Source organism: Passer montanus, unplaced genomic scaffold, assembly GCF_014805655.1.
Source record: "Passer montanus isolate IOZ18808 unplaced genomic scaffold, ASM1480565v1 scaffold1, whole genome shotgun sequence".
Taxonomy (NCBI): domain Eukaryota; kingdom Metazoa; phylum Chordata; class Aves; order Passeriformes; family Passeridae; genus Passer; species Passer montanus.
Window position 1 is genome coordinate 20915987 of NW_024356504.1, and position 27242 is coordinate 20943228.

Sequence of the window (27242 nt, forward strand, 5' to 3'; positions counted from 1 at the left end):
TTTCCTGATGCTTGTTGTTTTCTGCTCACAACAAGATTAAGGCAAGGCATAAGGAACACAGCTCTCTCGTCTATCTCAGCTTCAGCCAGGTAAAACTTGATCTGAGGTTAACCCTGAAACTGATGAATCAAGGGAACAGATATTCAGCTGTCACCCAAAGGTAAGCACGGAAAGAAAGAGACTGCCAGAAGGTAGACTACATATCTAAGAATTACATGTGAGATGACTTTAACTATCAATATGTCACAATGTAATTTCAACTGCACACAATACTCATATTTACAAGATATCATGACAATATGTCAGTCAACGTCAAAGCATTCACAGAGCAACAAGGAACAGGAGAGAAATTCAGAAAAAAAACACCTCATTTCAACACTAAAGAATCTCTACTTTCAACAACATCTCACATTTCCTTTAAGTGTTATAACTAATTGGAGTGTAGACTCTTCAAAGCATAAATGCATAACTCCCATTAGCACTAATGGAAGTTAGACACACTCATCAAAGGGAGAATATACTTCTATCTTTATAAAAGTAATCAGTGTGTCACAAAGCTGTATTTTTCTGAAGTTATCGTTTGCATGCTATGCAAGCTGAGTACAAAGGTTTGCATTAATTTAAATTCAGATTAAGCACTTAAAAAGTATTTCTCCTTCACTGGAAGAACTGAATGCAGCAAATCAGTTTGCTATTATGTAAAAAAAATACATCACAAAATGCAGTAAAAATAATCAACCTTATAATTAAAGGCTGTCATGGTAAAATGCTTAAAAATAATCCATTATTGAAAGAACATTTCACTGCTGTTCTGGGAAAGATATAATCAGGCAATTCCTCTCCATGGTCCTTTCTTTAATACCCTCCCAAAGAATCGCTGAGTTCAGGCACCACAAACTGTTTTGCTGTATCTTGACTATCTATCATTTTTAGCAGGGTCTTTTGCAAAAGGACAAGGGCTTATGATTTGAAGCTAAAAGATGATCAGTTTCGATTAGAAGTAAGGAAGAAGTTTTTTACTCTTTTTACCAGAACAGGCTGCCCTGAGAAGCAGTGGCTGACCCAGCCCTGGAGCCATTCAAGGCTGGATGGAGCTCAGGAGAGCCTGTTCTCATTGGAGATGTCCCTGCTCACTACAGGGGTGTGACCTAAAGGAATTTAAAGGTCTCTATCAACTATTCTGTGATTCTATGGACACACAGCTAATCATGTCTTAATAAAGATGGTGAACTGATGGTGTTTTAAAATAACAAACAGAGTTCTTATTAACTTTTTTTTTCTTCATTTATTCAATAAATTCTCAGACAAAGCATTAAGAAGCTTCATCCCTCCTTGAGATGTGGGGAAGAAAAAGGCCATGAAGAGCTCTGAGGGAAAGCACAGGAGATCTTACAGATGCATCTCTCTCTCTTTTCTGACACTGTTTGTTCATTAAGATTAACCTCCAAAAAGATCAGAGCCCAGTTCTTATTCCAGCACAAGCATCAACACCAAAAAAAAATTTAAAAAAAAATTGAAAAGGCAGGCAACAAAGCACCTTTTCCTGCCACATCAAACAGGTTTCCCTGTGCTCTCAGTAGCACTGTCAAAGTCAGTGGCTGTTACAGCCTCTCCACATCAGTTTCCTTATTTACTGAAAAAACAAATCCTCTTCCTGACCCCTAAGCTCTATCTACACTTGTGTAAATATTGACTTCCAAGCAAGGAACTCCCTAAATTCCATCACATCTCTGAAAGAAAAAAAGCACTACATTGAAAACTCTTATGTTTAAATTAGTTTATATAAGCATCATAGTCAGTTGCGGGTGCTGAAAAGTCAAGTCTTCCTTAAAAATGAAGATTTATACAACTATTTCTTTTATCAATTCCACAAATATAACATTGTAAACTGTTATTCAGCAGAGGCGTCACATTTACTAGAAATAACAAAAACTCACAAACATTTTAAAAATTTTAATTAAAAATTAATATCCATATGTTCTGACTTGATTTAAGCCCAAATTTCATTTTTTGAGTCACTGTAATAATGAAATATATTTGTTAAAATATGACAGTGTGCTGAAGTTCACCACTGAAGGAATGAGTAGCTGCAGATATATCAATGCACTCTGAGTTACTGAAGAAAGTTGCTTGAGTAGTTTTCTCTGAAGGTTTTTATGGTTATTAAGCAAATCAGGAAGCAGAGATTAAAGCAGATATTAAGACAATCTCCATTCCAACTAAGAACTAAAATAATCTTCATCCAACACATTACCAGGGTAGGAAATTAGGAAATGCATGGTTTTCAGCAAAGGGACTGGAGTGTTTCAGCATGGTGCTCAGGAATTCTCACAGAGCAGCCTGGGGTCAGGCTGTCAATAATGCTGCTTTGCCACTCCCAGCTCTGCAAAGTCCTGCTCTCAGATTAAAGCAAACCCTACTTCAAATGTCATTTTATTTCCTGGCCTTACCCAATCCAGAAAATCACTGAGCAAACAGAAAAAAATTAATGCAAATTATTGAATATTCAGACTTGTTCAGTTTCATCATGAGGAACAAAATAAAAACCACTGTTAACTCAGAGTATATTTTAATCTAGAGGTGAGGCAATCAGTGGTTGTGTGTTGCAGTACTCAGGACAGACACATCCTATTCTCAAAAAGTGTTTGGTTAAAATTAATAAAAGGTTCTTTTGAAGATGTCAGTGAGTCAGAAAGCATTTAGTCCTGAAAGACATCTTGTCTGCCTCTACTTCCACGTACAACTCATCAATGATAGTAGCAATGGCAGTACCTGAAGTGAAAAATTCATTTCTCTTCACTTTCAGCTCTTTTTCAATACTCTTTGCCCTGATTTTAGCTAAGTAGGTAAAAATATAATTTAACATTATAGCTTCTTCTTGAGTAATATAGAAGAGCTGTTGCTGTTATTTCAATTATAGTAACATGCATGAGTTAATCAAGGTCTTCAGCAAGAAGTTTGAGTTTGAAATTGTTTTCAATTAACAATTTATCAAAGTAAGAGCCCAGAAAATAGCTAGAGAAGAGGGCAGAGTATTTAAGCAGAGAGGAACGTTTATGTAACATGTTATATGACCATTTTAAATTGCTAAAAAAAGAAAGAGCTAACTTGCTGGAACAGTGAGTCCTTGCCTCTAGGAGGACAAGGTATAACACTGGGTATGAAAATGGAAAAAACATAAAAATTCATAGCTTACATAAATTTCATTACATGTGCAGTTGCCCAGAAAGCAAAGAATTAGCATCTACCTTTGAAGCATCTCAGGAGCATTAACAGGAGCCCGTTTCCATATCTCTATACATCTGGAACCCATCAAGAATCAATGGAAATGCTGCAGATTAAAATATTCATTCTGCAACAGATTTCCATGAATGGAACATGACATCATAGTTTGGGAAATTTATAATGTGCTTTAATTGATAATATGGCTTAGAGCCTCCTTCTCTACATTGCTTATAGAGAGGAATAAATATTGGATAATGCAATCATTTTTATTCCAAATTAGAATACATTGAAAACCTTATACTTCACTATTTTTTTAGTTAAAATATTCCTCAGAATTTCAAATAGAATATATTGAAATACTTGTTTTTAAATGTTGAACTGTTCATTCCAATAGTACAATACATCATTTTTGCATGAATAAAACAGTGTGACCAAGTAATACAAAACACATTAAAATGTCAAAATGAAATTATTATGCCAAAGATAACATTTCAACATTCAAAATTAAAAATCACAAATGTGAGAAAGTTGAAGCAAACTATCTAAATCTTCTTCACTTTTATACAGAAAACATCCCTTCATACAAAACTTGCAAGTGAAAACCAAAAAGAAAAAGCACCAGAAAACATTTCTAACGTATCTTCACAGCCATACTTGTCACTCTGAATCTGACAGCTTAGTGACCTTTACAGATGAGCTGTCTCAGCTGAGATCCCGATAACAAATTCATAATTATCTGAACCATCATTACAGAATTAACAGACCCAATCTGGCAGACAAGACTCCAGGCATGAGAAGAAACAAAGCTGCCTCTTTATCCCAGAGACAGCTGCTCTAGGATGGGGTCAAAAACCCAACTTTTGAAATTAGTCAAACCTATTCTCATGTAATGCCTGTCCTGCAATAAAACAGATTTTCTTACCTGCTTCATGCATTGCTATTGCTCACAATGACAACCCAAAAGTCCTGGATTTTCACAACCACATTTTTAAAGTGCTTCGAATTTTTGCTTTCAAAGTGCAACTTACAGATTTGCAGAAAACTTTAGGCTTCCAAGTAGCTTTGGCTGAACTTAAAAATCAATATTCCACATGCAGAAGAAATTCAGTCAGTGCTATGCCTAAAGTAGGCTGCAAGTGCAGAAAGCACACTCTGCATTTCCCTGGGAGGCACAGTTAAATAAGATGTCTGCATTCATCAAGGGAGTCTCAACTATGGATACCCTTCTCAAAACTAAAGACATGCTTTATCCCTGAGGAGAAAGATATCATGGAGAACATGGGCAAAAACTGGGTTCAAGGTAAATGATTCTTAGGATGGGAGGCTGGTATCTAAATTCTGTCAAAAACCTGACTGATTCTCCTATTCCCCTGTCTGAGTTTTTTACAAGGTGCCTGGAGTTTAATTTATCTCACTAAAGAGGCTCTGAGTTTGTGCTGCAGTATTAGTGGGTCAAAGCCAATCTATATTTACAGATGTGGAAAAACAATACATGGCTACTCTAATGATTACTAGCTACAAGTTTCTCACGCAAATTGCCTATAAACTTTGTCAGATTGGAGAAACAAGCAAAGATCAAGTTGCTTTGGGTTCCTCTTAACACTACAGTGCCACACAGAAAGAATGGGGGACACATTTGATTTCTACAGCAGTAAATTAAAAATGCAATTAAATCCAATTTTTTAAAATGCAATAATTTGAAGTTTATAGCACTTTTGTTCTCATTGAACTTGACACTTTATTGTGAGAATTGAACAGAACTGATGCACTGAATAGACCTTGAAAGAATCCCAAATATATGAGCTCAGTATATGCAGACAGATAAATCCAATGTACTTTCCCAAAGATACTAAAACCTAAACATACTAAACCTACACAAGTCCTTTTGCATCACACTGAAAGAGATAACAAGCAAAATTGTTCAAGTGCCAACCACATTTTCATAAGAAGAATAACCCTGTTCTGGGGAAAACAGACCAAAAAAATGGATGAATGAGTGGCAAATATGAGTCAGTGTCTCTGAAGTCTGCCGCAATGGAATCAGTTAAAGACAGCAAACTAAAAAAAGGACTAATAGTGAAATAAACTGATGTGTATATACATCTTCATATATACAAACATGTTTAAAAATGCAATTTTTATGGATCCATTATGCAAACATTTGAGCTAGACAGAATGGTATAGAAAGGACTGGTTTTACTGCCTCTTAATCCAAGAAAAAACATGAATGGGCAACAAAACGTAAGGATTAGAAATGTAAAACTTTGGCTTTTAAAGATACTGACTATAAGCACTGTACAGCTTACTTATCTTCCACAAAACACAACTGAGTGTTCGTTAAAATGTCTAGAAACAAAACTGACAAAAATTCAAGAATTTGGTTTAGGCAAATGGAAACCAGGCAGAATCAGCCAGCTGTGCTGCTGCTGCTGCACACAGCTACAACTCCAGGTTCACCCCCCTCCTGCACAGCAGTCCTTTCAAGAAAATCCAAATGCTGATGAACAAATTAGAGCAGCCTTAAATGAGCCTTCAAGAAGGACCATGAAGCCAGCTGGAGGTATAAACAGCAGCTTCCAAAGGAAAAGTTAACAGGGCACCACAAATCCTTCCCATGGGGACAGGACTGCAGCTCCAGCTGGGCAAGGGAACTGATGACAAGTGGGGAAAGCTGAACAAGCAGGCACAGGGTGAAAATGTTCCCCTTCATGTGTACATGAGCCTGCTGGTGCACACAGACACAACCCTGAAGTCTTTATGAGTTAAAAAAAAAACCAATGTGGATGTCTGGAGGGAACTCACAGGTCTGCTGAGCAGCACCCACCATCTGTTCCCATTCCAAAATGCTTCATCCACTGCTCAGCTTTGCTCATGCAACAAAAATATTCACCCTGGGGGGCTGCATGCTGGGAGTAATGATGTAGCACATTCAGTTTAGACTTGTTGATCACATTAAGGACTGCTGGCTTAGCCAGAAATGTGCTACTGAGAAAAGGCCTCCCCGTTCCACCAACATCGCTACGGAAACTATGGGAATATTTAAACTTACTCCTGCACTACACTCAGGAGACTTTTGCTTCAATAAACAGGGAGAACTCAGATTTATTTACTGTCTGGTCCACTTTCCCAGGGGTTCACACACAGAACTGATGTACTTAACCTTTCAGCATTAGGTTACTATCCAGAAATACTGATTAGAAAATGTAAATCATTCTGCTAATCTCTTTCAAAAGACACCTTGTGCAACAGATACACTCTCCCTGTGTAAATGTTTTCTAAGGATATTGATGTCTTTGTTAAATTCTTAATGCTTCGGGCTGTGGAATAAGTAAAAAATCAATAGGGACATAAATTTTAAGAAGGATTGCAATGATTAGCTGTGTTTTTGGCTATTGGTGGCAAAAGGTAGCTTGACCTCCCACTAGCTGGAATATCTGATTTCATTTTTTCCTGACTTATGTCCCAATCTCTGGATTTTGTCCCATACCTAGAGATTTCAACTAGTATGGAATGAGGCTACATCTCAATAAATGCAACTAGAAGTAAGTTGTTCCAAGAAACAAGGACTCTTAAGGAAAATATATTTCAAGTATTTTGTGGAGGGAACACAACACACCTAGTAAAAATCAAAAACAAAATGTCAAAAAAAAAATAGCCAGGAAAAAAAAAATCAATCAGTAATGGTGATGTTTGAGAAAAAACAAGTCACAGGATACTGTAGAAGTCACAACTAACACAATATTGTCCTGTGTACAAAGAACGTTGGTGGAGGAAGGGAGAAATCATTTGCAGAATCCAATGGTGACACAAGTTAATGGCCCTGGATGCACAGCACTGTTTAAAGCTTGTTCACCATCATTAACAGTGGCACCAGTATTGATGCAGCAACAGGATTAACTGATCTGAGCAGAAACCACCCAAGATCTGCTCCTGAGGAAGTCAGAAATGTGGCACCTTGGGGACATCAATTACAGGAGAGCAGAAATGGGCATGGTCCCTGCAGCAGGTGGGGCAGGGAGAGAAGGTGAAACAGCCCCTAAGTAACATTCTTTAAAGACTAGACCAGAGCCAAGAGGAAAAAATACTGATTAAATTACCTTGTTGTGGCACAAATGGTGGAAGAAAGAATTTTAATGAAGACAAAACACCAAGCCAACCACCCACAAAAACTAAAACTAATGAGAAAACAAAAATTCTTCTGAAACCAAAATTGCTTGAGAAACCACAATTCCTGAGAAAAGGACACCACAATGCACATTATTCCTGGTACAGGGGTGGTACCTCCACAACGTTTCCCTGAATGACCAATTACCCATCCACAGCTGGCTCACAGAGAATCTTGAGCATCAGCACAAACACAGCCCCAAACTCCTCCAGTCTGTTCCCTAATGAGAGAATTGAATCACTCAATCTGTTTCACAAAAACATTGTTTAAATTCTTTTGTTTAAGAAGTTATTCTAATAAATCAGTGGAATGGTATCAATCAATCCTTTTATTCCCCTTCTTAGCAGTTTCTGAGAGAAATATCAGCCAGCCTGGAGATGCTTTATGTATCTTCTCAAATTTTCTGGGCCTTTTCCAAAACATTGTCTTCAGACTTGGCAAAACCTGGGTGTGCATTTCACACAACTTGCTGGAGTTTTAGGAAAGAAGAATTGTAGCTGAAAGCTTCCAAAGATTGGAGTGCTGTCTTAGGATTTTTTTTATTTTTTTTTTGCTTGTTCTTCCACAGGCTGCTTTTTGCAGCACAGAGAATCAAAGTCCAGCCCCCTCTGCTGCCTTTCAGAAATAAACTCTTCACAGAGAAGAGACAACAAAACAGCTCCCTGGCCTGGCTTCCAGGCTCTGCACAGACAGATTCCAACAAAAAACAAAAGTTCTCTGCAGAGCTGGCACAAGTTACACTGAGCACACCCCTCTTCACTTCTGCCCAAGCCCCTGACAGAGCATTAGTTAATTAATTAATGAATTAACATCACAGCAAATTTGTGAGCACCAAACAGCCCCTGCTACACCACCAGGGCTCTCCTGCACCATGGCTGCATTCCAGCCTGGCCACTTCCCACTCTCATCTCATTTAGGGGACAGGGAAAAAAATAACATAGGACTTCACTCTTAATATTCATCCCTGATTGCAAGGGTAATACCAACATACACAGATGTGTAATTCTAAAAGAGGTGTTTCTTTGCTTCTTGAATCCAACTCAGCAACAAGTTTCTGGAGCAGAATCTCTTCTCTTACTGCTCAGTGATGGATTATTTCTTGCACTTGACCCATACCCATTGACAAACATCACAACACACTCAGCTCTGTGAAAACAAGTTCGTGTTTATCTCTCACACAGGAAAAGCTTCCTTTAAGAACTGCCAAATGTTTTAAACCATATTTTTACTGCACAGAGTTGGCATATGTGCTACTGTGGAATCTGAGTGCTGTGCTTCCAAACCACTTTCATTTTTATCATAAATTATTTTAAAGCAATTTCAACCACCTTCATGCCAGGTTTCCCAGGCCCACTTTTTATTTTATTTTTCAGGATAGACAAGAGGCAAGAGAGACCCAAGGGAAGCACCAGCTCCAGCAAAGGCCACTGTCTACACATTTCACTCCCCTGGTGACACAGGCAGTGTGCAGCATGAGAAACGTGCCAGGGACAACCACAGATAAAATTATGGGCAGACACCCTCTCAGTTGCTCTTTAAGGAAAGAAAACATGTTATGAGAAGCTGAATTAATATTTCTTCACCCAGGTAATATCTTTCCATGTTAACTGTAATACACGGTGTACAAAACATGACAGTGAAACCACTGGTAAACCGTAAACCAAAAATGCCTTAAAATTATTTTTTCCCCTTTTTTTCCTTTTTTAGAGACTGTACTACACAAAATAAATGTGGAGAGCAGAGGGATTTCCTCCCTAAACCAGTCCCATGGTTTCTCTGATGTTCAAAACAGATGTCATCACCTGTCCTCTTTTCTCCTCACTGCATGAAAATAAAGATGCCGACATCAGAACAAGCAATTACTCAGCAAATGAAAGCTTCTGCTGGGGCTAATACAGAAAATCTGGAAACACCATAAAAACACAAAAATAAAACAAGTAAATAATGTTATGCAAGGGCTTGAGTTAAAAAAAAAATACCTGGAGCGAATTTTTTTCTGACTTAGATGGAGTGGTTTATTATAATCTCCAAAGAAACACATTAAAACTGTAAAAGGGGAACAAAAAAAAAAATGTTGAAGTATTTTTGCCTTGAAAATATATGTACATGAAAAAATTATTTGCTTTGAAAATTAAATGTGAACAAGATGTGGCTGCTGGGACTGCTGGCACAACCTTGGATTTTATGATGGACAGAGTGATGGACCTAATTCCAAAATAGGGGTTTACAATAAGAGAAAAAAAAACACACACACACACACAAAACCACACACATCTTAGGTGGTTTGCTGAGCTTTAGCACAAATAGTTTTCCAGGGCACTGCCTGCTGCAGGTCATCATTCAGGCTGCAGCTCCTTCTGCAACACTTTTTATTAAAATATATGAAAAGTACTGTCCTTGTTCTGGCTATACACCCATCTGACAGTGCCACCAAGGAGCCAGAGCACCCCATCATGTACAGGAAAGATTGGTAAAGAATGTCTCAACAGAAAAAAATGCAAGAAATTCATATATTCACAGAGGAATACACAAAAATATTTTGAATTTTGTCATTAACAGCTATAGTCCCTGAAACAAGAGATGTAAGTACAGACCTCAGTAAAAGAATGCAAATCTGTTGAGTCCTCAATATTTCCCACAGGGCAGGATGCACATTTCCAAGTAACTTCAGAGAAATTGGGAAAATATCCTGAAAAAATTCTTCACTCTGCCCCAATGAGCTGTCAGGTTCAGCCACATTCATTACTCACTGACAGCATTTTAAATTCTTATTTCCTATTAGAAAACCTGAAGATCAATAAGGCTACAGGAAGATGTACTCTCATTCAAGGTCTCCAAAACTATGCCAGACAACAGGAATGCCTTCTGAAATTAAACCCTTTTCCAGCTAACAGGGATTGGACTGGTTAATGGTTGTGTGTCCTCTCCACCATGTCCTTTTACAGCCAAAGTAATCAGACTTATATATCTATATTTAAAATCTAAATAAAATATTTAGATTTTATTTGTACCTGACAAAGCTTAGTAACCAACTAAGTTATTTTCAACAAAATTACTAGCTATAATCCCTACCTTCTTACTCTTTCCTTTGTAAATTCTTTCAAAGTAGGAAAAAAAAATCCAAGTCAGGTTACAAAAAATATATATATTGCCTTTATAAACCAAAATATAAAGAGAAAAAAAGGAAGGGAGGAAGAAATCTGGATATCCGCACAGGAACCTCTTTATATATTATATAAAATGGGACTATATTTTGTCACTTTTAAGACTAGCCCATAGTGTTTCTTTTATTTTCTCCAGCAACATCTGATTATCTCAGATAAAGACCAACATCTCCTCTCCAACTTTAGACATTTGCATAATTATTAACTTTGGTGGCAAGCCCATAAAATTGTGGACTCAGTTTCAAGCAGAAAAGGAAATGGACTGTAAAAAACTCTGCATTTAAGGGCTGCTCTTATTAAAGAGCAGTCTAGAAATAGCTGCGTGGGGATGGGTTTTGTAGTGAAGGAGTTTCAAACAAGGAAGAAATAATGCAAGATTGGAAGATAATGTCAGAGAAATCCAAAGATCAGCAGGGAAAGTTTCATTAAAGGGCAGCAGTTAAATACCAGACCTTACCTAAGGATACAGTGATTCATCCACCACTTGAAATCCTTAAATCTTTCTTTTTGTTTTTCTTCAAAACATGCTCCAGACCCTGAAGACACTGCTTACAGCAGGAACCACTTTTTCAATCTGTATTCCTACCCCTTCCCAGGAGGGAAAGATGATAAAACTTTCAGAAGGATACAAATTATCCTACTCCAAGAGGAGCAAAAGGTAGTAAGTAGCTATTTATTTTCTGCTAAAATCATCCTGTGCAGAGTTCACTTATCCTGCCAATATCCAAAGAAAGTGCCAAATGCTCCCCTCCAGCTCCACAGTAATGAATCTGAAGTTATATATTGCATTTTCCATGCATATAATGCCATCACTGCAATGCCACAGTGCCAGGAAATAAAGTCTTAAAAAATAAAAATAGAAGCAGGAAGCAGAAATGCTGCTTTGCAAGACTATTCCTTGAGGGTTTTTTATTGCCCAATATATTGGATACCATTAACTATACTGGCTATTTTCAAAGAAAATGTAAAAAAATCCCAAAACCTATACATGTTTTTTCTGTGTTCATCAAAATACTAAACAATTCATGAATCCTTAATTACACACACTTTTTCTTTATTTCTCATACACATACATACTCTAATAAGCAAAATGTCCTTTCTTTCCTCCTTTTTTTGTACTTTTGGACTTCATTGTTTCTTTGGCCAATAAACTCAGGAGAACACCTCAGTGCAAGCTTAGAAGTTTTCACACTGACTCAGAAAACCATTATTGCAAAAAGGCTGCATATTGGTACCAATGTACTGTTAATAAAACACAGGGCCTCTCTATAATAAATAGCATTTCTAATATGATTTTCAAGAGATGGAAAATTTCATACCTGTACAATCTCACAGCTTTTAGACTGGATTGTTTACAACAATTTTTTGCATGATACTAATACAAATTATACTTTTGCATGATGTTAATAAAATTCTGTTGCACTGTTGGAGCTTTTTAAGACGGATTTTGAAGACAACAGAAGAAACCTGTATCCAAGCAAGGGTTTAGCACCAAATTCTGCATTTCCTTTTACCACATCTGGAAAACTCATAAAAGAAGCTTTGCTTTATTGCTGTTATTACAGACTGTAGAAGAGAGTTAAGAAATACAATAAACTACATGTTTTATAGCATCACCAATATTTAATGTAGCTCCATCTAAAGCCTTTTACTTTTATTGTCCTGGGTTTTGAAATTAGTACAATTTTTATGCACAGAATATTATGCCCATGTTATGAGAAACTACTAGAGTTCTTAGGAGAATAATCTCACGGATTTTTTAAGTAAGAAGAGTAATAGATGGAACCAGCATAATAATCTTCTTCCACTATATACCTTTAGTTTACAATACTGGGTCTGGGATAACTTTATTTGACAATGAGGACCAGTGTTTTTCAGAGAGGGTGGGGTCAGAAGTAGCTGTTTTAACAGAGAACAGCAAATTGAAAACCTGCTTTTATGATTTCATTAGCAAATAGTCTTACAGGAAAAGAGTTTTCTGCCAAAAACAAGAAGCTGCTCCTCTTGGCAATAGGACTGTTCCAGCTTTATCCAGTATCTTTTTTTTTTTTTTTTTTTTTTTTTTTGCACTGACTGCAGACAGAAACCAGTCCCAAGAAGAAACTAAGGGCAACTCAGCAGAGGTGAGATGTGATTGCAGTAGCTGGGGAAAGGGAGTGGCAGGAAATTAAACTAAGTGTTCCTTCTCTTAGCCCTAAACTAATGACTAGCAACACCAGGGGAAAAAAAAAAGACTGACCATACTTTTCTCCTTTTTATGCTTTTGCTTTTAAATGCACTTATGTTTATTATACTCACTTTATTCTTCAGAGTTCATCATAAAGCAATAATTCAATCACACAGCTCCCTAAGTAAAGCAGTTCTAGTTATAGTTGAATGCCAAAGTTGATATACTTGAAGCATTATTTCCATGCAAAGTCATTCTGAATTTACACACACAGCCACCAGACTGCCAGACTCCTGCCTTGCACAGAGAACTCCACAACAGCTTTGCCTTACCCAGTTCTGCACAAATCCTGTTGTTATTCTTTTCATTCAATCTCCTGCAGGAGCACCCACATTACCACAATGACACAAACCAGACAGCTACTGCTGCATTATGTGTACATTTCTTACAGAGAGAAAGTGAACAAGGCATGGCAACAAGAGAAAAGGAAGTCAACCAGTTGAAAAAAAGTTTGAATTTGTTATCTTTTTTACATTAAAACTGCTTAATTTTTGGAGAAATCTGCATGTCATGAACAAATTATTTAATAAATTAGAATACAAAATACAATTTGTAGTCATCAGAAAATGATTATGACTGTACAAGTATATTGAAATATTCAAGTCTTTTCTAGATGCAAAGAGAACCAGTTCTCAAATCCCAAAGTTCAGATATTAATAGAGATAATCTTCATATGAATCCACAAACAAGATCCAGTTCTTAAACACAATTCTTCATCACTGCTTCCAACTGAGTCAGGAGCATGAACAGATAATTCTAGTGGGTTTCTACTAGACAGATCTTTAAAATTAGAAAGCCACTTCAAAAATTAATGAAAGAGACGTGATTGAGAGCAACAAGGAAAACTGGGACACTGCCAATTTCAAGAGGGTTTGAAATTTTAACTGATTTTTTTTTTCTCAGTGACTGGATAATATCATTCAAAACTTAAGATTTTTACCGAGTTTCAAATTAAGTGAGAGTTTATAAACTTACCATTAATCCATTTGGCTTCTGGATTATGAACTATAAACTCTTTTCTGAAGAGATCTTCCAAGGATAATCTGTTTTCTGATGAATTTGCAAGTTCATCTAAAATAAACACAACAAGATCATTTTGGATAAATATTAAAAACAATATATCCAACTTTGTTTGCAAAACACTGGAATTATAGAACCATGGTAACAACACTTTGTTTTTATCTTTTTCACAGCAAATTTAATATTATTATTTTTGTATTATTTTTATTATTTTTTGCATTGTTATTTAGTATTGTTTTTGTTTAGTAAAGGCTCAGGAAACAAAGAATTGGTACCTTTTGGACAGGAAAACTACAGGATTTAGTGTTTGGCTATTTATTATATTGGGACTTTCACAGCAAAGTTCTTCCTAACCACAGCCCCACACCACAAAAAATTACAAACATATACCAAAATTTCCTGAAAGCCAAAGGATTTTGGACATATTGAGTACCATACACTGAGAGAAACTAGATGAAAAACTCCTGCAAGTAAATTTGGAACCAACTTCACCTATTCCACAATTTAAAATTAAATTTTAAAAAAATCTACATGCATATTTTATAGCCTGTGCTTGCCTTCTAGTGACATGAACAGCATAACTTGGCTAGCAGCCTTGTGTTTTTCCCAAACATAACCCAGGAATATTGTGCTCCTGAACATTAGCCAACATTGACTTACAAAACAAAACAAAATAAAACAAAATTATTTTCCTGCATCTAAAATCATCTCCACACTTCAAAAAACAAAAAAACAAGCTCTGCTAAATATCAGTGTTCTCGTGCTGTAAGCTAAAAAATAAGTAGTGAAGATTCAATAGTGAACTGCTGCACCAACAGTGGTAATGTTGAACCATTACTATTAAAGCAGAAGTTTTAGTGTCAAAAGACAAACCCATGAAGTTTCCAAGCAATAATCACTGGCAGCAGCTTGCACTTCACCTGGATGCTTCAGGCTGTTTAGAACAGCAGCTGCCAAAGCTGTGCTGGTTGTTGCCTGTGCAAAAAGAGGTACCTGTGCACTTCCCACTCAACCAGTCCAATGCCCCGCCAGGTTCTTAAAATAATTTTGTAGTATTGGGCAGGTTACCATAAATTACAGCACTCTTTCTTTTCTCTATGAGCTTTTCTTTCCTTCTCCACGAGAGGAACTTTGTACTAGGCATATTTTGTCCTTACTGATATTAAACAGTGCTCTGATGACAGACACAGAGAGTATCTGCCATCACAGCAGTCAAGCAGAAATCTTATCTTTGTGTCAACCCATGAGGCTACCAGGACATCTTTAACAAAGAAACCTGCTTTGTAAAGGTCATATCCTGTAATACATTTTGGATGAAAATGTGACCCTTCAAAGAGAATAAAGTCAATCAATAGTTTTGTTATTGGTTTTCATTCAGTCAAATTTCTCAATTAGAGGGCCAGCTCAAAGTTTACTGGAATCAACAGCAACTGGATTTTTTTGCCTTTAAATGTCAGCACTGCCTGCTGCAGTCACTTCAGCTGATATTAATAAAGCTGCATCCTTGGTGTACTGAAGAGAAACTCCCTTTTAATGCACATCATGAATTTACAATAGCCACAAGGCCATCCCAGCTGCTCACACCACAGCTCTGCTGCATTTTGCATTTTGCTCCCTCCCAGGTGGCAGCAGGGCTCTGAGATGCTCTCACCCACTGCAATCAACTCTTCTTGCACTTCACGTCTTGTAAAGCCAAGCATGCAGAGTTGTCCAAATCCTCCCTCATAAAACAAACATTCTAATCCTTAAATAAGCTTTTTGCCCTCTTCCTACCTTCCAGGAATCAAAACAGTCTGTTTTAGGTTTTTTGGTTTTTTTTCATCTGCCAGTCCAGCATGGGACACAATATTCCACTTGCAGTCTTACTGGGGCTTTACAGCAGAGCAACATTATCTCTCTCGATTTATACCTAATCCCTCTGTTTACACATCGTGGGACCTTGTTAGCTCTTGCTCCTGCCACACACTGTGTTTTTATCTTCAAAGTGAGCACATATTGTTATGTGTGCTCTGTTCAGCTCCACAAATACCATCCTGTGTTTTCAAAACTCTGCTTCTGACTTAACAGCACCAAACACTGGGCTCTCCTCATGCCCATTATCCCCTGCTTCCACAACCTTGTTGACAACCTACCCTCCATAAGCTGTTTTCCATCACCTATTTGGATTCCACACAGCCTGGCCCTGATGCTGTTTGTAATTCCAAACGTGTTCCCTTTCTAACCTTACCTGAGTCTGTTTCTACTCATTGTGACCCTTTATTTCCTGCCAGTTTGCCAACTAGCAATCAAGCTCACAAAGACTGCCTTACCTATGACTGATTTTTTTCCAACTGCTTAAATAAAAATCACTAAAACAATACATCAGCTGAGTACAGAGAGGCTATTAGAGAAGAAAGGAACACCAGCTCTGCTCTCTGGTTGCTATCACACCCCTGGCAAGAAATCTTGATATAAATTGGATTTTAAAGTAAGTTTTAAATTACAGTTAGCATTTGTAAACTGGAAAAAAATGGCATCTTCAAGCAACTTTACAAGGTGTTTTAGAAGGTGGTTTTTTTTCCTAATGCTAAGTTTTAACTAAATCAGAGTCCTGTTTGTAACCCTTAACTCCACCTTTTCCCTCTGTTAGTATCTCAGATGCCCAGTTTATCTATAACTGGATGAATTACACATCCTGGGAACCCTCAAAACAGTAGTGAGTTAATCTTTATTGAGCACAAGCACAAATTAGTTGTACCCCACCACATTTATACTCAGGGGCAGGGGAGAGCAGGAGGGGTGGCCCTCTGTGTTAGGGACCAGCTGGAATGCAGGGATAATGGATGGATGGATGGGTGGATGGATGGATGGATGGATGGATGGATGGATGGATGGATGGATGGGCTGACCTTATGTGTCAGGATTAAAGAGGGGACAGGGACAGGTGCCATTATAGTCACCCTGGAGGCTGCTACAGGCCACCCCAGCTGGAATACCGAGGGCAGTGTCCTACAAGCCCTGGTCCTTGTGGGGGACTTTGACCACCCCAACACCTCTTGGGGGGACAGCACAGAGGGGCATAACAAACACAGAGGGTTCCTGGAATGCATTGCTGGTAACTCTTCTCCAAGTGACAAGGACATGGACCTGTTGGAGCAGGTCCAGAGGAGGCCACAAAGATGCTCAGGGGGCAGCAGCATCTCTGCTGTGGGGGGAGATTTGAGACTGCTCAGCCTGGAGAAGAGAAGGCTCCAGCGAGACCTTAGGGCACCTTCCAATACCTAAGGGGGCTCCAAGAAAGGAGAGGGACTTTTGGACAGTCATGGAGTGACAGGACAATGGGAAATTGCTTTAAACTGAAAGAGTGCAGGTTTAGATTGGGTGTTAGGAAGAAATTCTTCCCTGTGAGGGTGGAGAGGCCCTGGCACAGGGTGCCCAGAGAAGCTGTGGCTGCCCCATCCCTGGAAGTGTTCAGAACCAGGACAGGGCTCGGAGCCACTTGGGATAGTGGAAAGCGTCCCTGCCCATGGCAGGGGGGTTGGAATGAGATGATCTTTAAGGTCTTTTCCAAATCAAACTAATCTCTGATTCTAGGATGTACTTATCTCATTTTAAAGACTTCCTTTCACTAATTTGCATTTTATTACATTACAAAATAGCCTACTCTCTCTTTTTCATTTCCCTGTAAATTTTATTAAACTATTCCTTAAAGGAATGCTATTTCAAATGTTCTCATGCTATTTACCACAGATTTCTGTATTTCTGTCTCAAATTATATATTTATAGATATAGATATTTATATATCTATATATGTGCAGCAAATGACACAGATTACAGAGATACAAACAAAGTCAAATGCTAAAGACTAAATGACTACTTTTTAATTGTACATCCAATTAAAACCAGTTCAAATACTGGAATGTATTCATTCATAGTGGCAAATGTGTTTCTGCTTACTAAACTGGGAGACTCCAAAACTTGAAATTAATGTCCTTGGTACTTTTCACAAGTTTATAGGATATTATTTTTGCAGGTTAAATATAGTCTAAACACCTCATAAAATTTGCCTTCTAACTTAGCAAATAAAACTAATAATTATGCACTGTAGTATGCCATTAACTGAAGCTCCCTACTGACTTTTCTGTGGATAAAAAAAGGTTTTATGCTAGAAATTAGGGTAAAGGCTTGATGTTAAATGCCATCTGAAAAGTGGAAAAACACCACTAGTAAACTGTATGCAAGCTAGCAGGTGTAACTGGGAATTAGCACAGCACACTTTGTTTTATCATGACAAAGGAAGAAAACTTGCCAGAAAATAGCGGGATGTCAAAACCTGCCTGCCAATTTACAGCAGGTACAGGGAGTCTATACAGAACTGATTAGAAACCTGTCTTGCAGTGAATATCCACATCAACAAAAAAATAAAAAAATAATTTAAAAAATAGTAGTTTGCTTTCTTTTCCTTTAAGAGCAGTATCAGAGAGGGTATGGAGAGGTTGGTCCTAACCGTGAACAATGGTTTGTTCTTTCACATTTCCATCTCTTTGTTGAGAGCACTCAGACATTTATAAAGATTCTGAGTGTTACCATAGATTAAAACCAAGATAAAATTATCAGAAATGTTACTAATAATGTTGGCACATTACATTTACTCAAACCACAACTATAACTGTAACACAGAGGTTTCAGATTTGAACAAAAGCCAAGATATTAACAGGTCAAAATGCATCTCTTATTTCAACAGAGATCCTGCTTAGTATTGTATAGTCAAGTTATATTTCATGTAATAAAAGACAATACAAAAAAAAAAAATCAGGAGTTTGCTTTTAGTTTTAACATAGTTTCTATCTTTAGTGGAAGCTAAAGCCTCTTTGAAGCCTTTTGCAAATGAATTACTCTTTCTTTTAAAAACATGCTATCCCATATGGAAGCATTGGTCCTTCTATGAAAAGGCAGGAAAGCTGTCGCTCAAAATTTGAGAGAATTCAAATGACAAGTGTTAGTGTACACAGACCTAAGAGTTTCTTATACTGTGGACAAAACAATGTGTAAATAATTGCAGGCAAGAGAGATCATTGCTGTTGTGTTTGGCATATCAGTAAGTACACTTCTGCATCCAAAAAATACCAGTGAAACAATCATGCTTCTGAGCCATAACCATCTGAAATTATCATCATTTCCATAAAAAGAAGCAGCATGATGTACAGTGTTTAGGGGAATTTACATGAAATCTAAGAAGCACCCATCCGTACAGGCAGAACTAAATAGGGAGAGAGCTCTCTGATGCTCAAAATAGTGCTAGAAATGAACACTGACACATCCCAAGGTAACAAAGGACATTTGCACTGAATATCTTCATTCAGAACTATTATATTTTATGAGAAGGATTTTCAAACCCAAATATTTATAATAACAAATTAGCATCAACTTGGAACTTGGAGCACTTCACAATAGCCAGATGTGAGGGGGGGGCAGGTCTCTACTCTTTTCCTCCCCTCAAATACTGGACATCCCAAAGTGATCTTAACACATATTCATGACAAAGTCAACTCAGTACCTGCCAACAGAGTAGAAAAATATCTGCTTCCCAAACCACCAATAATTCATAATAATCAAACAAATTACTAACTAAAGTGAAGGGGGAACAGCAATGATTAGGGCCAAAACATGGCAATTATCTATCCTACAATGCACCTCAAAGCTTTCCATGGGAAGCATTTCCAAGCCAGAGGAAAGCCCAGTTTTACAGACCTAGATCGTTCTGGGAGAAAGGTTTTCATTTCTATCAAGCTTCACAGTCCCTATGGGATATCTTAGAGCATCTGAGCTGACAGAACTAGTTTCCACTTGCATGACTGGAACTGAAATGTAGGTCCCAGCTTACACAAGTTTTCAACCAAGATCTCTGGATTTTGAAACAACCTCAGAGATGTTGTAATTCACTGAGCTTTTTTAACATTGTTTTAAAGTTAACATTTCCCTAGGTTGTTTATTCTGTTACCATGAGTGCCTTCAAAGACTTCAGTTTATGTCTTTCCATCATTAATAATTCTATATAGATATAAGAGCCATAACTGAAAGTTATTATTGTAGGTTCCAGCAAACACTTGATATTTTACAAGTCTTCAAAATAAAGGGAAACTTCCTCCTTGAAACAAAAAACAGTCTTCTGTCTTAAAGTGTACCAGGATACACTACCATGTGTTCTCAAAATCTCTTTTTTATTATTCCCTGAAGAAGGCTCCTATTCACTGAGACTACAGCAGCACAACTTTGCTTTTATTTTTCTCAACTTGATCTAAATGGAAATAAGCAAACAGTTATTTTGGACAGCACCCTGCATAAGGAGCAGATATTTATACAAAACAGAGGAAGCAGACTATCCACAGTGTTCCTGCATCCTCTTTCCAGCTGCCTCATTCCCTCTCACAAGCAAAGGTTTTTGATCCTTTTCCATTTAGCCTCACCACCTTCCTTTAAAGCAGCAGCCCTCTGCTGCTGTACTTGCTCATGCACAGCTTCCCCCGGTGATTTCATCTGGTGGCCAAACAGCCTGGAACCATTATTTGACTGAAAAGAGCTTCATTAACTTCCCAGTTTACACAAACCGAGCATTGAATGGCAGAATATTTGCAAACCAATATTTACTATCTAGGCATGCCATGCAAATCAGATACTTTACACTCAAACTTTAAAACTGGCAAAAGGATTCAAAGTTGTTTTTTTTAAAAAAAAAACAACTTGTGCAGTGTTTGCTCTTTTTGTCTACTTCTCACCCTCTCCTTTTTTTTTTTTTTTTCCTGTGACTGAGCCATTACTTTCCCTTTGTTGTTTCTGAAAGAAAGAAAAGGGAAGAAGCTTGTGCATGTACAGATGGAAGATTTGTCTACTTCTCACCCTCTCCCTTTTTTTTTTTTTCTGTGACTGAGCCCTTACTTTCCCTTTGTTGTTTCTGAAAGAAAGAAAAGGGAAGAAGCTTGTGCATGTACAGATGGAAGATCCATGTCCATGATTCAGTGAGAAGTTGCTTTCTCAGAACCACAACTTGTGCAGTGTTTGCTCTTTTTGTCTACTTCTCACCCTCTCCTTTTTTTTTTTTTTTTTCCTGTGACTGAGCCCTTACTTTCCCTTTGTTGTTTCTGAAAGAAAGAAAAGGGAAGAAGCTTGTGCATGTACAGATGGAAGATCCATGTCCATGATTCAGTGAGAAGTTGCTTTCTCAGAACCGGTTTTCCATACAATTTTCTCTTAGGTCATCTCTGAATCTGAAATTACATGAAAAGCCAACAACAAACCCTTGAAGTCAGCTCACACCTGCTGAGGCTCACAAGGATTGCTGTAACCCCCTCAAGGCAGACACAACCCTAAGGACCTATTGCCAACCCCAAATATTTCTGCTCCTCAAGGCCTCCACCAGCTCCGAGTCCCTACAAGCACCAAATTCACAACAGCCACAAGATAAGAATGCTTAAAGGCAAGAGACACTTTCACATCCACTGCTTTTGATGACTGCATTATAAATCACACACCTTTAATAAGATAAAATAAAGAAGAAGTTTACCTGGGGTTAAAAGAATGACTGACATAGTGATGAGTGAACAAACAACTAGAATCACCAGCAGCGCAATAGCAATTCCCTTCCAGTTCCTCTGCGGAGGGCTGTTACTTCCAAGTTCCTACAGGAATGGAAAAAAATGAAATAAAAGGAAAAGACCACGTTTCTTAAACATACATTTCCAGAACTATTAGCCACAGGAAAATTGCTCTGTGCATGCTGATAATGCGCACGGGAGGTGATCATGATCCCTCCCTTCTCCACAGCACACAGAGTCATCCAAAGGTGTGCAACTCTCATGCTTTTTTTAATAGATTTTTTCTTTTTTTTTAATACATATATGCAATTTTGTACCCCTAAGAGACAATCAAATGATCTCATGCAAGCTGTCCAAAATACAACTGGTGTTCAAATGTCCTGAACATAAACTTCAGGACAATATCAACTAGCAGTTTATAAGATAATTACAGAAATGAAATGTAGCAATTTACTGTAATTCCACCTAACATGGTATGGACCATAAAGGTTTAAATACACACACTTTTTAATGCACACTATTAAACTTATTTGTAATAGAAAGCATTAGCAAAACTGCCTGAGGCTGCAACTATTCCATCTGAAGCTACAAGCTCTTTTTCCCTATGCAGTAGATCAACTGTAAAGTGCTCCCCTATTAGTTATAAAAAAACAACAGTAGCTTATAACAAATGTTAAATGAATGCTTCTGTAAGTAGCAGTGCACTTAAGCCTCCATCCTCTGTGCTTACACGTTTAACTCCCGCCAAGCACCATTTACATATTTGCAATCCTAGCCATGCACTGCCCACGTTCATGGTACAGTTTGAGACCAAACAGCACAAAAACAGCTAACAACACACTGACAAAACCAGCACAATTGTTTCTTACAACCCCAACCTTCCCTCACAGAAAACAGTATTTTTTCTATCTAGATTTGGCAAGCAGGAAAGTTTTTCTGCCACAATTACACATGCCTTTTAAAGTGTAAATAGCACAGTCTAGGAAACACAAACTTATTCTAAGCATCACAGTGTTAGCCTTATTTAAATGACACCTGACAGAGGCCAGTTTAAGACAGGAACTAGAAGCTCACAGAACCAGGTGCTGGTGAGGGAACTGTAGTTTCCTTCAGAGCATTGTGAAACCCTATTGCAAAGAACTGACTTAAAATTACAGAAGCTGGACAACTTGATGAATGTGCCAAAGCTTCTAAAAAATGCACCAACTCCTTACTATTCACAAGGTTCTTCTCTGCAGACATGAATATTGTTCAGTTTCCAAAAATAAAGTTTCATTTTAAAAACTTCTGCAAATTTGTGCAAGGAGAATAGCAAAGAGATGAATCAAGTACTGGGCATACAAAGCTTACTGGTACCCACAGTGAGAAAGAAGAGAGTTTCCAGCTAGCTGAAAACTTGGAGAATGGCATAAAAAGAAGGACTTGTCTCAAATTGAGATATTCTGTTTTGATATTTGGATACAAATTACAAGTTGCAACAAATTATTATATTATAAATTATTAAAGGTCATGATGATGTTAGGATATTGACAACATTCTTGTAAGACATTTAAGAAGTTACTGTACAAAAGCAATATTTGATGAAACATTAGAAAAAATACTATAATAAAATGAATTCAAAGCACAGTCACAATCAAAGGCATCTCCAATTAACTTTTTTGATGCTAACCAATGCAACTCTTGGACTGTAACCTACAAAGTTTTAAAAGTGTACACACTGCAGTGTAAGCTGCAGTCCTTCAACAATAAAATATTTTTAGCCTTGTGCTGCTCTGAAATGGCCATAAGCAAAAGGCAGTTAAAGAGACCTTTGGGCTGTGTATCACTGGCAAGGCAGAAGCTGTGATTTCTGAGTGTGACAAGAAGATAGAGCCCTTCAAGAGGAAACATCACAGACAGCCAAACAATGAGAAGCTTTTGACACCACTAGTTTCCCCATAACTATCTGCTAACTGGCACATAACAACAATGCAGACACAGATGGAGATTTAAGGATTTCATCTTCTAAATAGGCTCCTTTATTAATGTGGTTTGAAAACATACCAGCTCTTGAATATGGTGGTTTATATATAACACTACCTATAATGTTATTATAGATTTTACAGTCTAACTCTAATGAATCAGAAAATGGCTGTGCAAAGAATAATACAATCCCAAGTTTTCTCATTATTTATAGCAGCTTTTTCACAAACCATTTAATTGCATTGTTGCCAAAAACAATCCTCAAGTAATACATATTTCTGAATGTAATTTGTGACTGAGTAATACCTTACTAAAACACAGCTACAAAGAGAAAAATTAAACACTTCTTGCACAAAATCCCTGTACACCAACGATAGAGGTTCCAATGGCTACTGCTGCCAAATGCTGGAGATTTACCAGCATTTGGCTGGTAGCATTTTACATTTACCAAGAGCCTACAAGCACTCACCATCAGGGATCTCAATGCATGCAACCAAAGGACAAAGCCTAAAATTTCTGCTCTGTGATTGTCTCCATGCAACCTCTGTTGAAAAGACCTAAAACACTGGTCTTACAAAAGCATGTACCATATGTGTTATACCACCACAGAGGTTGCAAATCCTGCAGCAACAACCAAAAGAAAGGCTAAACCAAAAACCTGCACAGACTGTGTGGGAGGGAGGACAGGTTGAGGCTGTCAGAGGAAAACATTTCAACCCTTCTGCAGCCCTCTGTACTAAACCCCACTCACCACTGCAAAACAAGTTGTTTCAGAGGAAAATGCAGAAAAAATATATCCAGCAAATATGCCAAGCAAACATAATTCAATTAGGCAGAAGCATGTTTCCTCTTCTAGCCGTTTTCTAGATAGATAGTCAATCTCCAAAGACAGTTCTCAGGCTGGTGATGAACTGATTCACTACAGGCATGAAAATCTTTGAAGCAGCAGCAAGACATGGCTTTGAATATCACAAGCTATGGCACAAAATCATAAACAGTTTGGGTTGGAAGAGCAGCTCAGTCCAACCCCCATCACCTTCCCCTAGACCTACTTGGTCAAAGCCCATCCAACCTGGCCTTCAACACTGGCAGGAGACCCACCACTTCCCCCAGGAGCCAGTTCCAGTGCCACACCCTCACAGTGCAGAATTTCTTTCTTATGCCTGATGTAAGCCTGCCCTTTTCAGTGTAAAGCCATTCCCCCTTGTCCAGTCACTACAAGCCCTTGTAAAAAGTCCCTCTCCAGCTCTCTTGTAAGCTCTTTACAAGTCGCTGTAAAGTTTTCACAGGGTTTTTGCTACCCCAGGCTGAACAGCCCCAGCTCTCCCAGCCTGTCTGTGCAGAGAGGTGCTCCAACCCTCTGAGCACCTTTGTGACCTCCTCTGGACTCCCTCCAACAGGGCCCACACCCTTCTCACCCTGGAGCTCCAGAGCTGGATGCAGCTCTGCAGGTGGGGTCTGAGCAGAACCCTCCCTGCCCTGCTGTCCATGGGGATGGATGCAGCCCAGGATGCTGCTGGATCTCTGACCTCTGCCCTGCAAGGGCACATTGTTGTGTCACACTGAGCTTTCCACTCAGCAGCATCCCCAAAGTCCAGCTCCTCAGGGCTGCTCTCAATCCACCCCATGCCCAGCCTTTATTTGTGCTTGGAATTGCCACAACCCACGTGGAGAACTCTGCACTTGGCCTTGCTGAACTTGAACACAGGCTCCTCTCTCCGGCCTGTCAGGGTCAAGTGGGACAGTGACAAAAGCCTTGCACAAGCCCATGGCAATCTCTTTTCCCTGATACACCAGTGCTGTGACCCTGTCCTAGAAGGCTGTAATTTCATCCAGCATTTCTGAGCTTTTGTTCTCTGTTTTTGAATGAAATACGGATTTTGACACAGATGTTTCACACTTAGAATAAAAAACTATGAAATAGCCTCGATAATGGTTGTATTACATCAGACTGTAAAAAGAAGACCTAAGTTCCTATTACAATAGAAATAAAAACATGAAACTAAATTCAGCTAGGTTTATTTAATATAAAAATATTTTTTATCCCTTGACACAAAAATGCAAGCACATATTTTAAGTAGTATTGGGGATATTGATTTGAGGAAAATAATCACTCAGAATTAAGAGGTGTAGTAGAAGAATAAACAAAAAATGGTCAAATATTTCCATATTTCTACCTGAATAAACTTACAATCTTTCTTGTAAGCAGCAGAACCAGAAAAAAAATCACAGCTCCCTTCCTAAAGCTTAACATGTTGCACAGTTTTATTGTTAATCAATGAGGATAAAAAGTCTTTGAGACATAATTTTTCCAGCAAGTGTGTACAACTAAGGTTGTTGTAAGAGAACAAAAGGTCAGAAAATACTGGCATAACGTGCTGCATTAGTAAGTCAGGTTTCTGAATTATCCTAACAGTATTTTCTGGATTTCTTGGAAAATTCTGTGCAAACCACAGTACGATTCCCATCATGGAAATAATGCCAGAAGCAACAGCAGAATGCCTGGTGGGAGCAGGCTGGAGCTAAAGCCTGAGGACTCCTGAGTGCCTCTGCCAGGCTTTTCCAGAAGACATTGGGTCGTTAAAATGCAGCATCCCCTTTGGGAGAAGGAGTGAAACCCAAACTTTCAGAGACAGGCTTACCCTGAGAGCTGGCATCAAACCAACCTGCTTTTTCTCACAGAGCTCCTGCCCATGCTGCATCAACCCAGCTGATAAATGGTGGCATGAGCCAAATGCAGAAAAATGCATTTCTCTACAATAAAGCTAAGAACAAGAATTCAAGCAGCTTTAGCTATCTCTGCTGGGTTCAGCTCAAACTGAATGCAGAGCTTCTGCCATAATTTCTGCAGTACAGAATGAACTTTACCAAGCTGCCGTGCCTGACTGTCCAGGTCTGCAGAGGCACATTGGTGTTTACCCCTGGACTGTGGTTATCTGGAACACAAAACCCACCAGCACTGAGCTGCAGCAGTGTCTGGTGCTTGCCTGGTTTTGTGTTGAGGCAGAAGAAAGATCTTAGAGGAGCTTGGGGCTGTAGGAGGTTTGGGTTCTAGCAGATTTGGGCTGTAGCAGTGTCTGCCAGCATGGCATCTTCTGATGCTCTGAATAAATCATCTGCTTTCTTTTGTCTTCTTTTATTTTTTTAATCCTGTTCTGTCACCAGGACAAAGCCTACAGAGAAAAGCACTGAGGAAAATCACAGCCCCCCCTTATTTTGGCAAGAATTTCAGGGGCAAAGTGCATTAGAGTAGGAAAAGCAAACGTAATTTGCTTTGCAGTAGGAATGAGAATGAGCCTCACTCTGCAGCTTAGATGTAATCACAACAATATCACTTCATTAAACTCTTGCCATTTGCATTCCCCAAACATAAAGAAAAGGTGACAAACTAAAAAAAAGACTAATAACTTCATGTCACATTTCAGGTGTTTTAAAAGACAGACTCAACGCACTTGTAATAGAAAGATTGCAGTCTTTCCAAAGCTCTTTATAGAGCTGGGCTTGCAACTGATATTAAGTACTACCTGCCCTGGGTTTGCAGTGTGCTATTTGAAGGGAAATTACCCCAGCACGCCTTCTGATTTCGTGATTAAGTGATTGTGTCCATTCCTTTCCAGCTGGTTTTGACTAATCCCATGGCCTAGATAGCAAGAGAGATTAAAAGACAGATCCACAAAGTGGCACAGGATACTTCTAATCCATTTGCATAAGTACCTATCATTTTCATCCCTCATGTTCCCTTTACAATCCACTGTGTTATAAGATCCTGTTGCTACAGTTCTTGTCCCAATGATTATGGTCACACAATTGCTTTCCCCAGTCAATATCTTTATTCATGAAAACATTGGCACTTCTTTTCAGAGTCACTGTAAAATGCCACTTTCAGAGGAATGCAGGATTCTGTCAGC

At 38.3% G+C, this 27242-nt stretch overlaps 1 protein-coding gene across 2 annotated transcripts in view; it reads right to left on the reverse strand.

The window, feature by feature from the left end:
- The window catches only part of DPP10 (dipeptidyl peptidase like 10), a 434833-nt gene that overhangs the window by 172458 nt on the left and 235133 nt on the right, over window positions 1-27242 (reverse strand). For both annotated transcript variants that reach the window (XM_039700409.1, XM_039700398.1), the window contains exons 2-3: window positions 21342-21456; window positions 13757-13852 (exon numbers count right to left, since the gene is read on the reverse strand). In XM_039700409.1, coding sequence (XP_039556343.1) covers window positions 13757-13852; window positions 21342-21456 — 211 coding nt within the window. The remainder of the gene's footprint in view (window positions 1-13756; window positions 13853-21341; window positions 21457-27242) is intronic.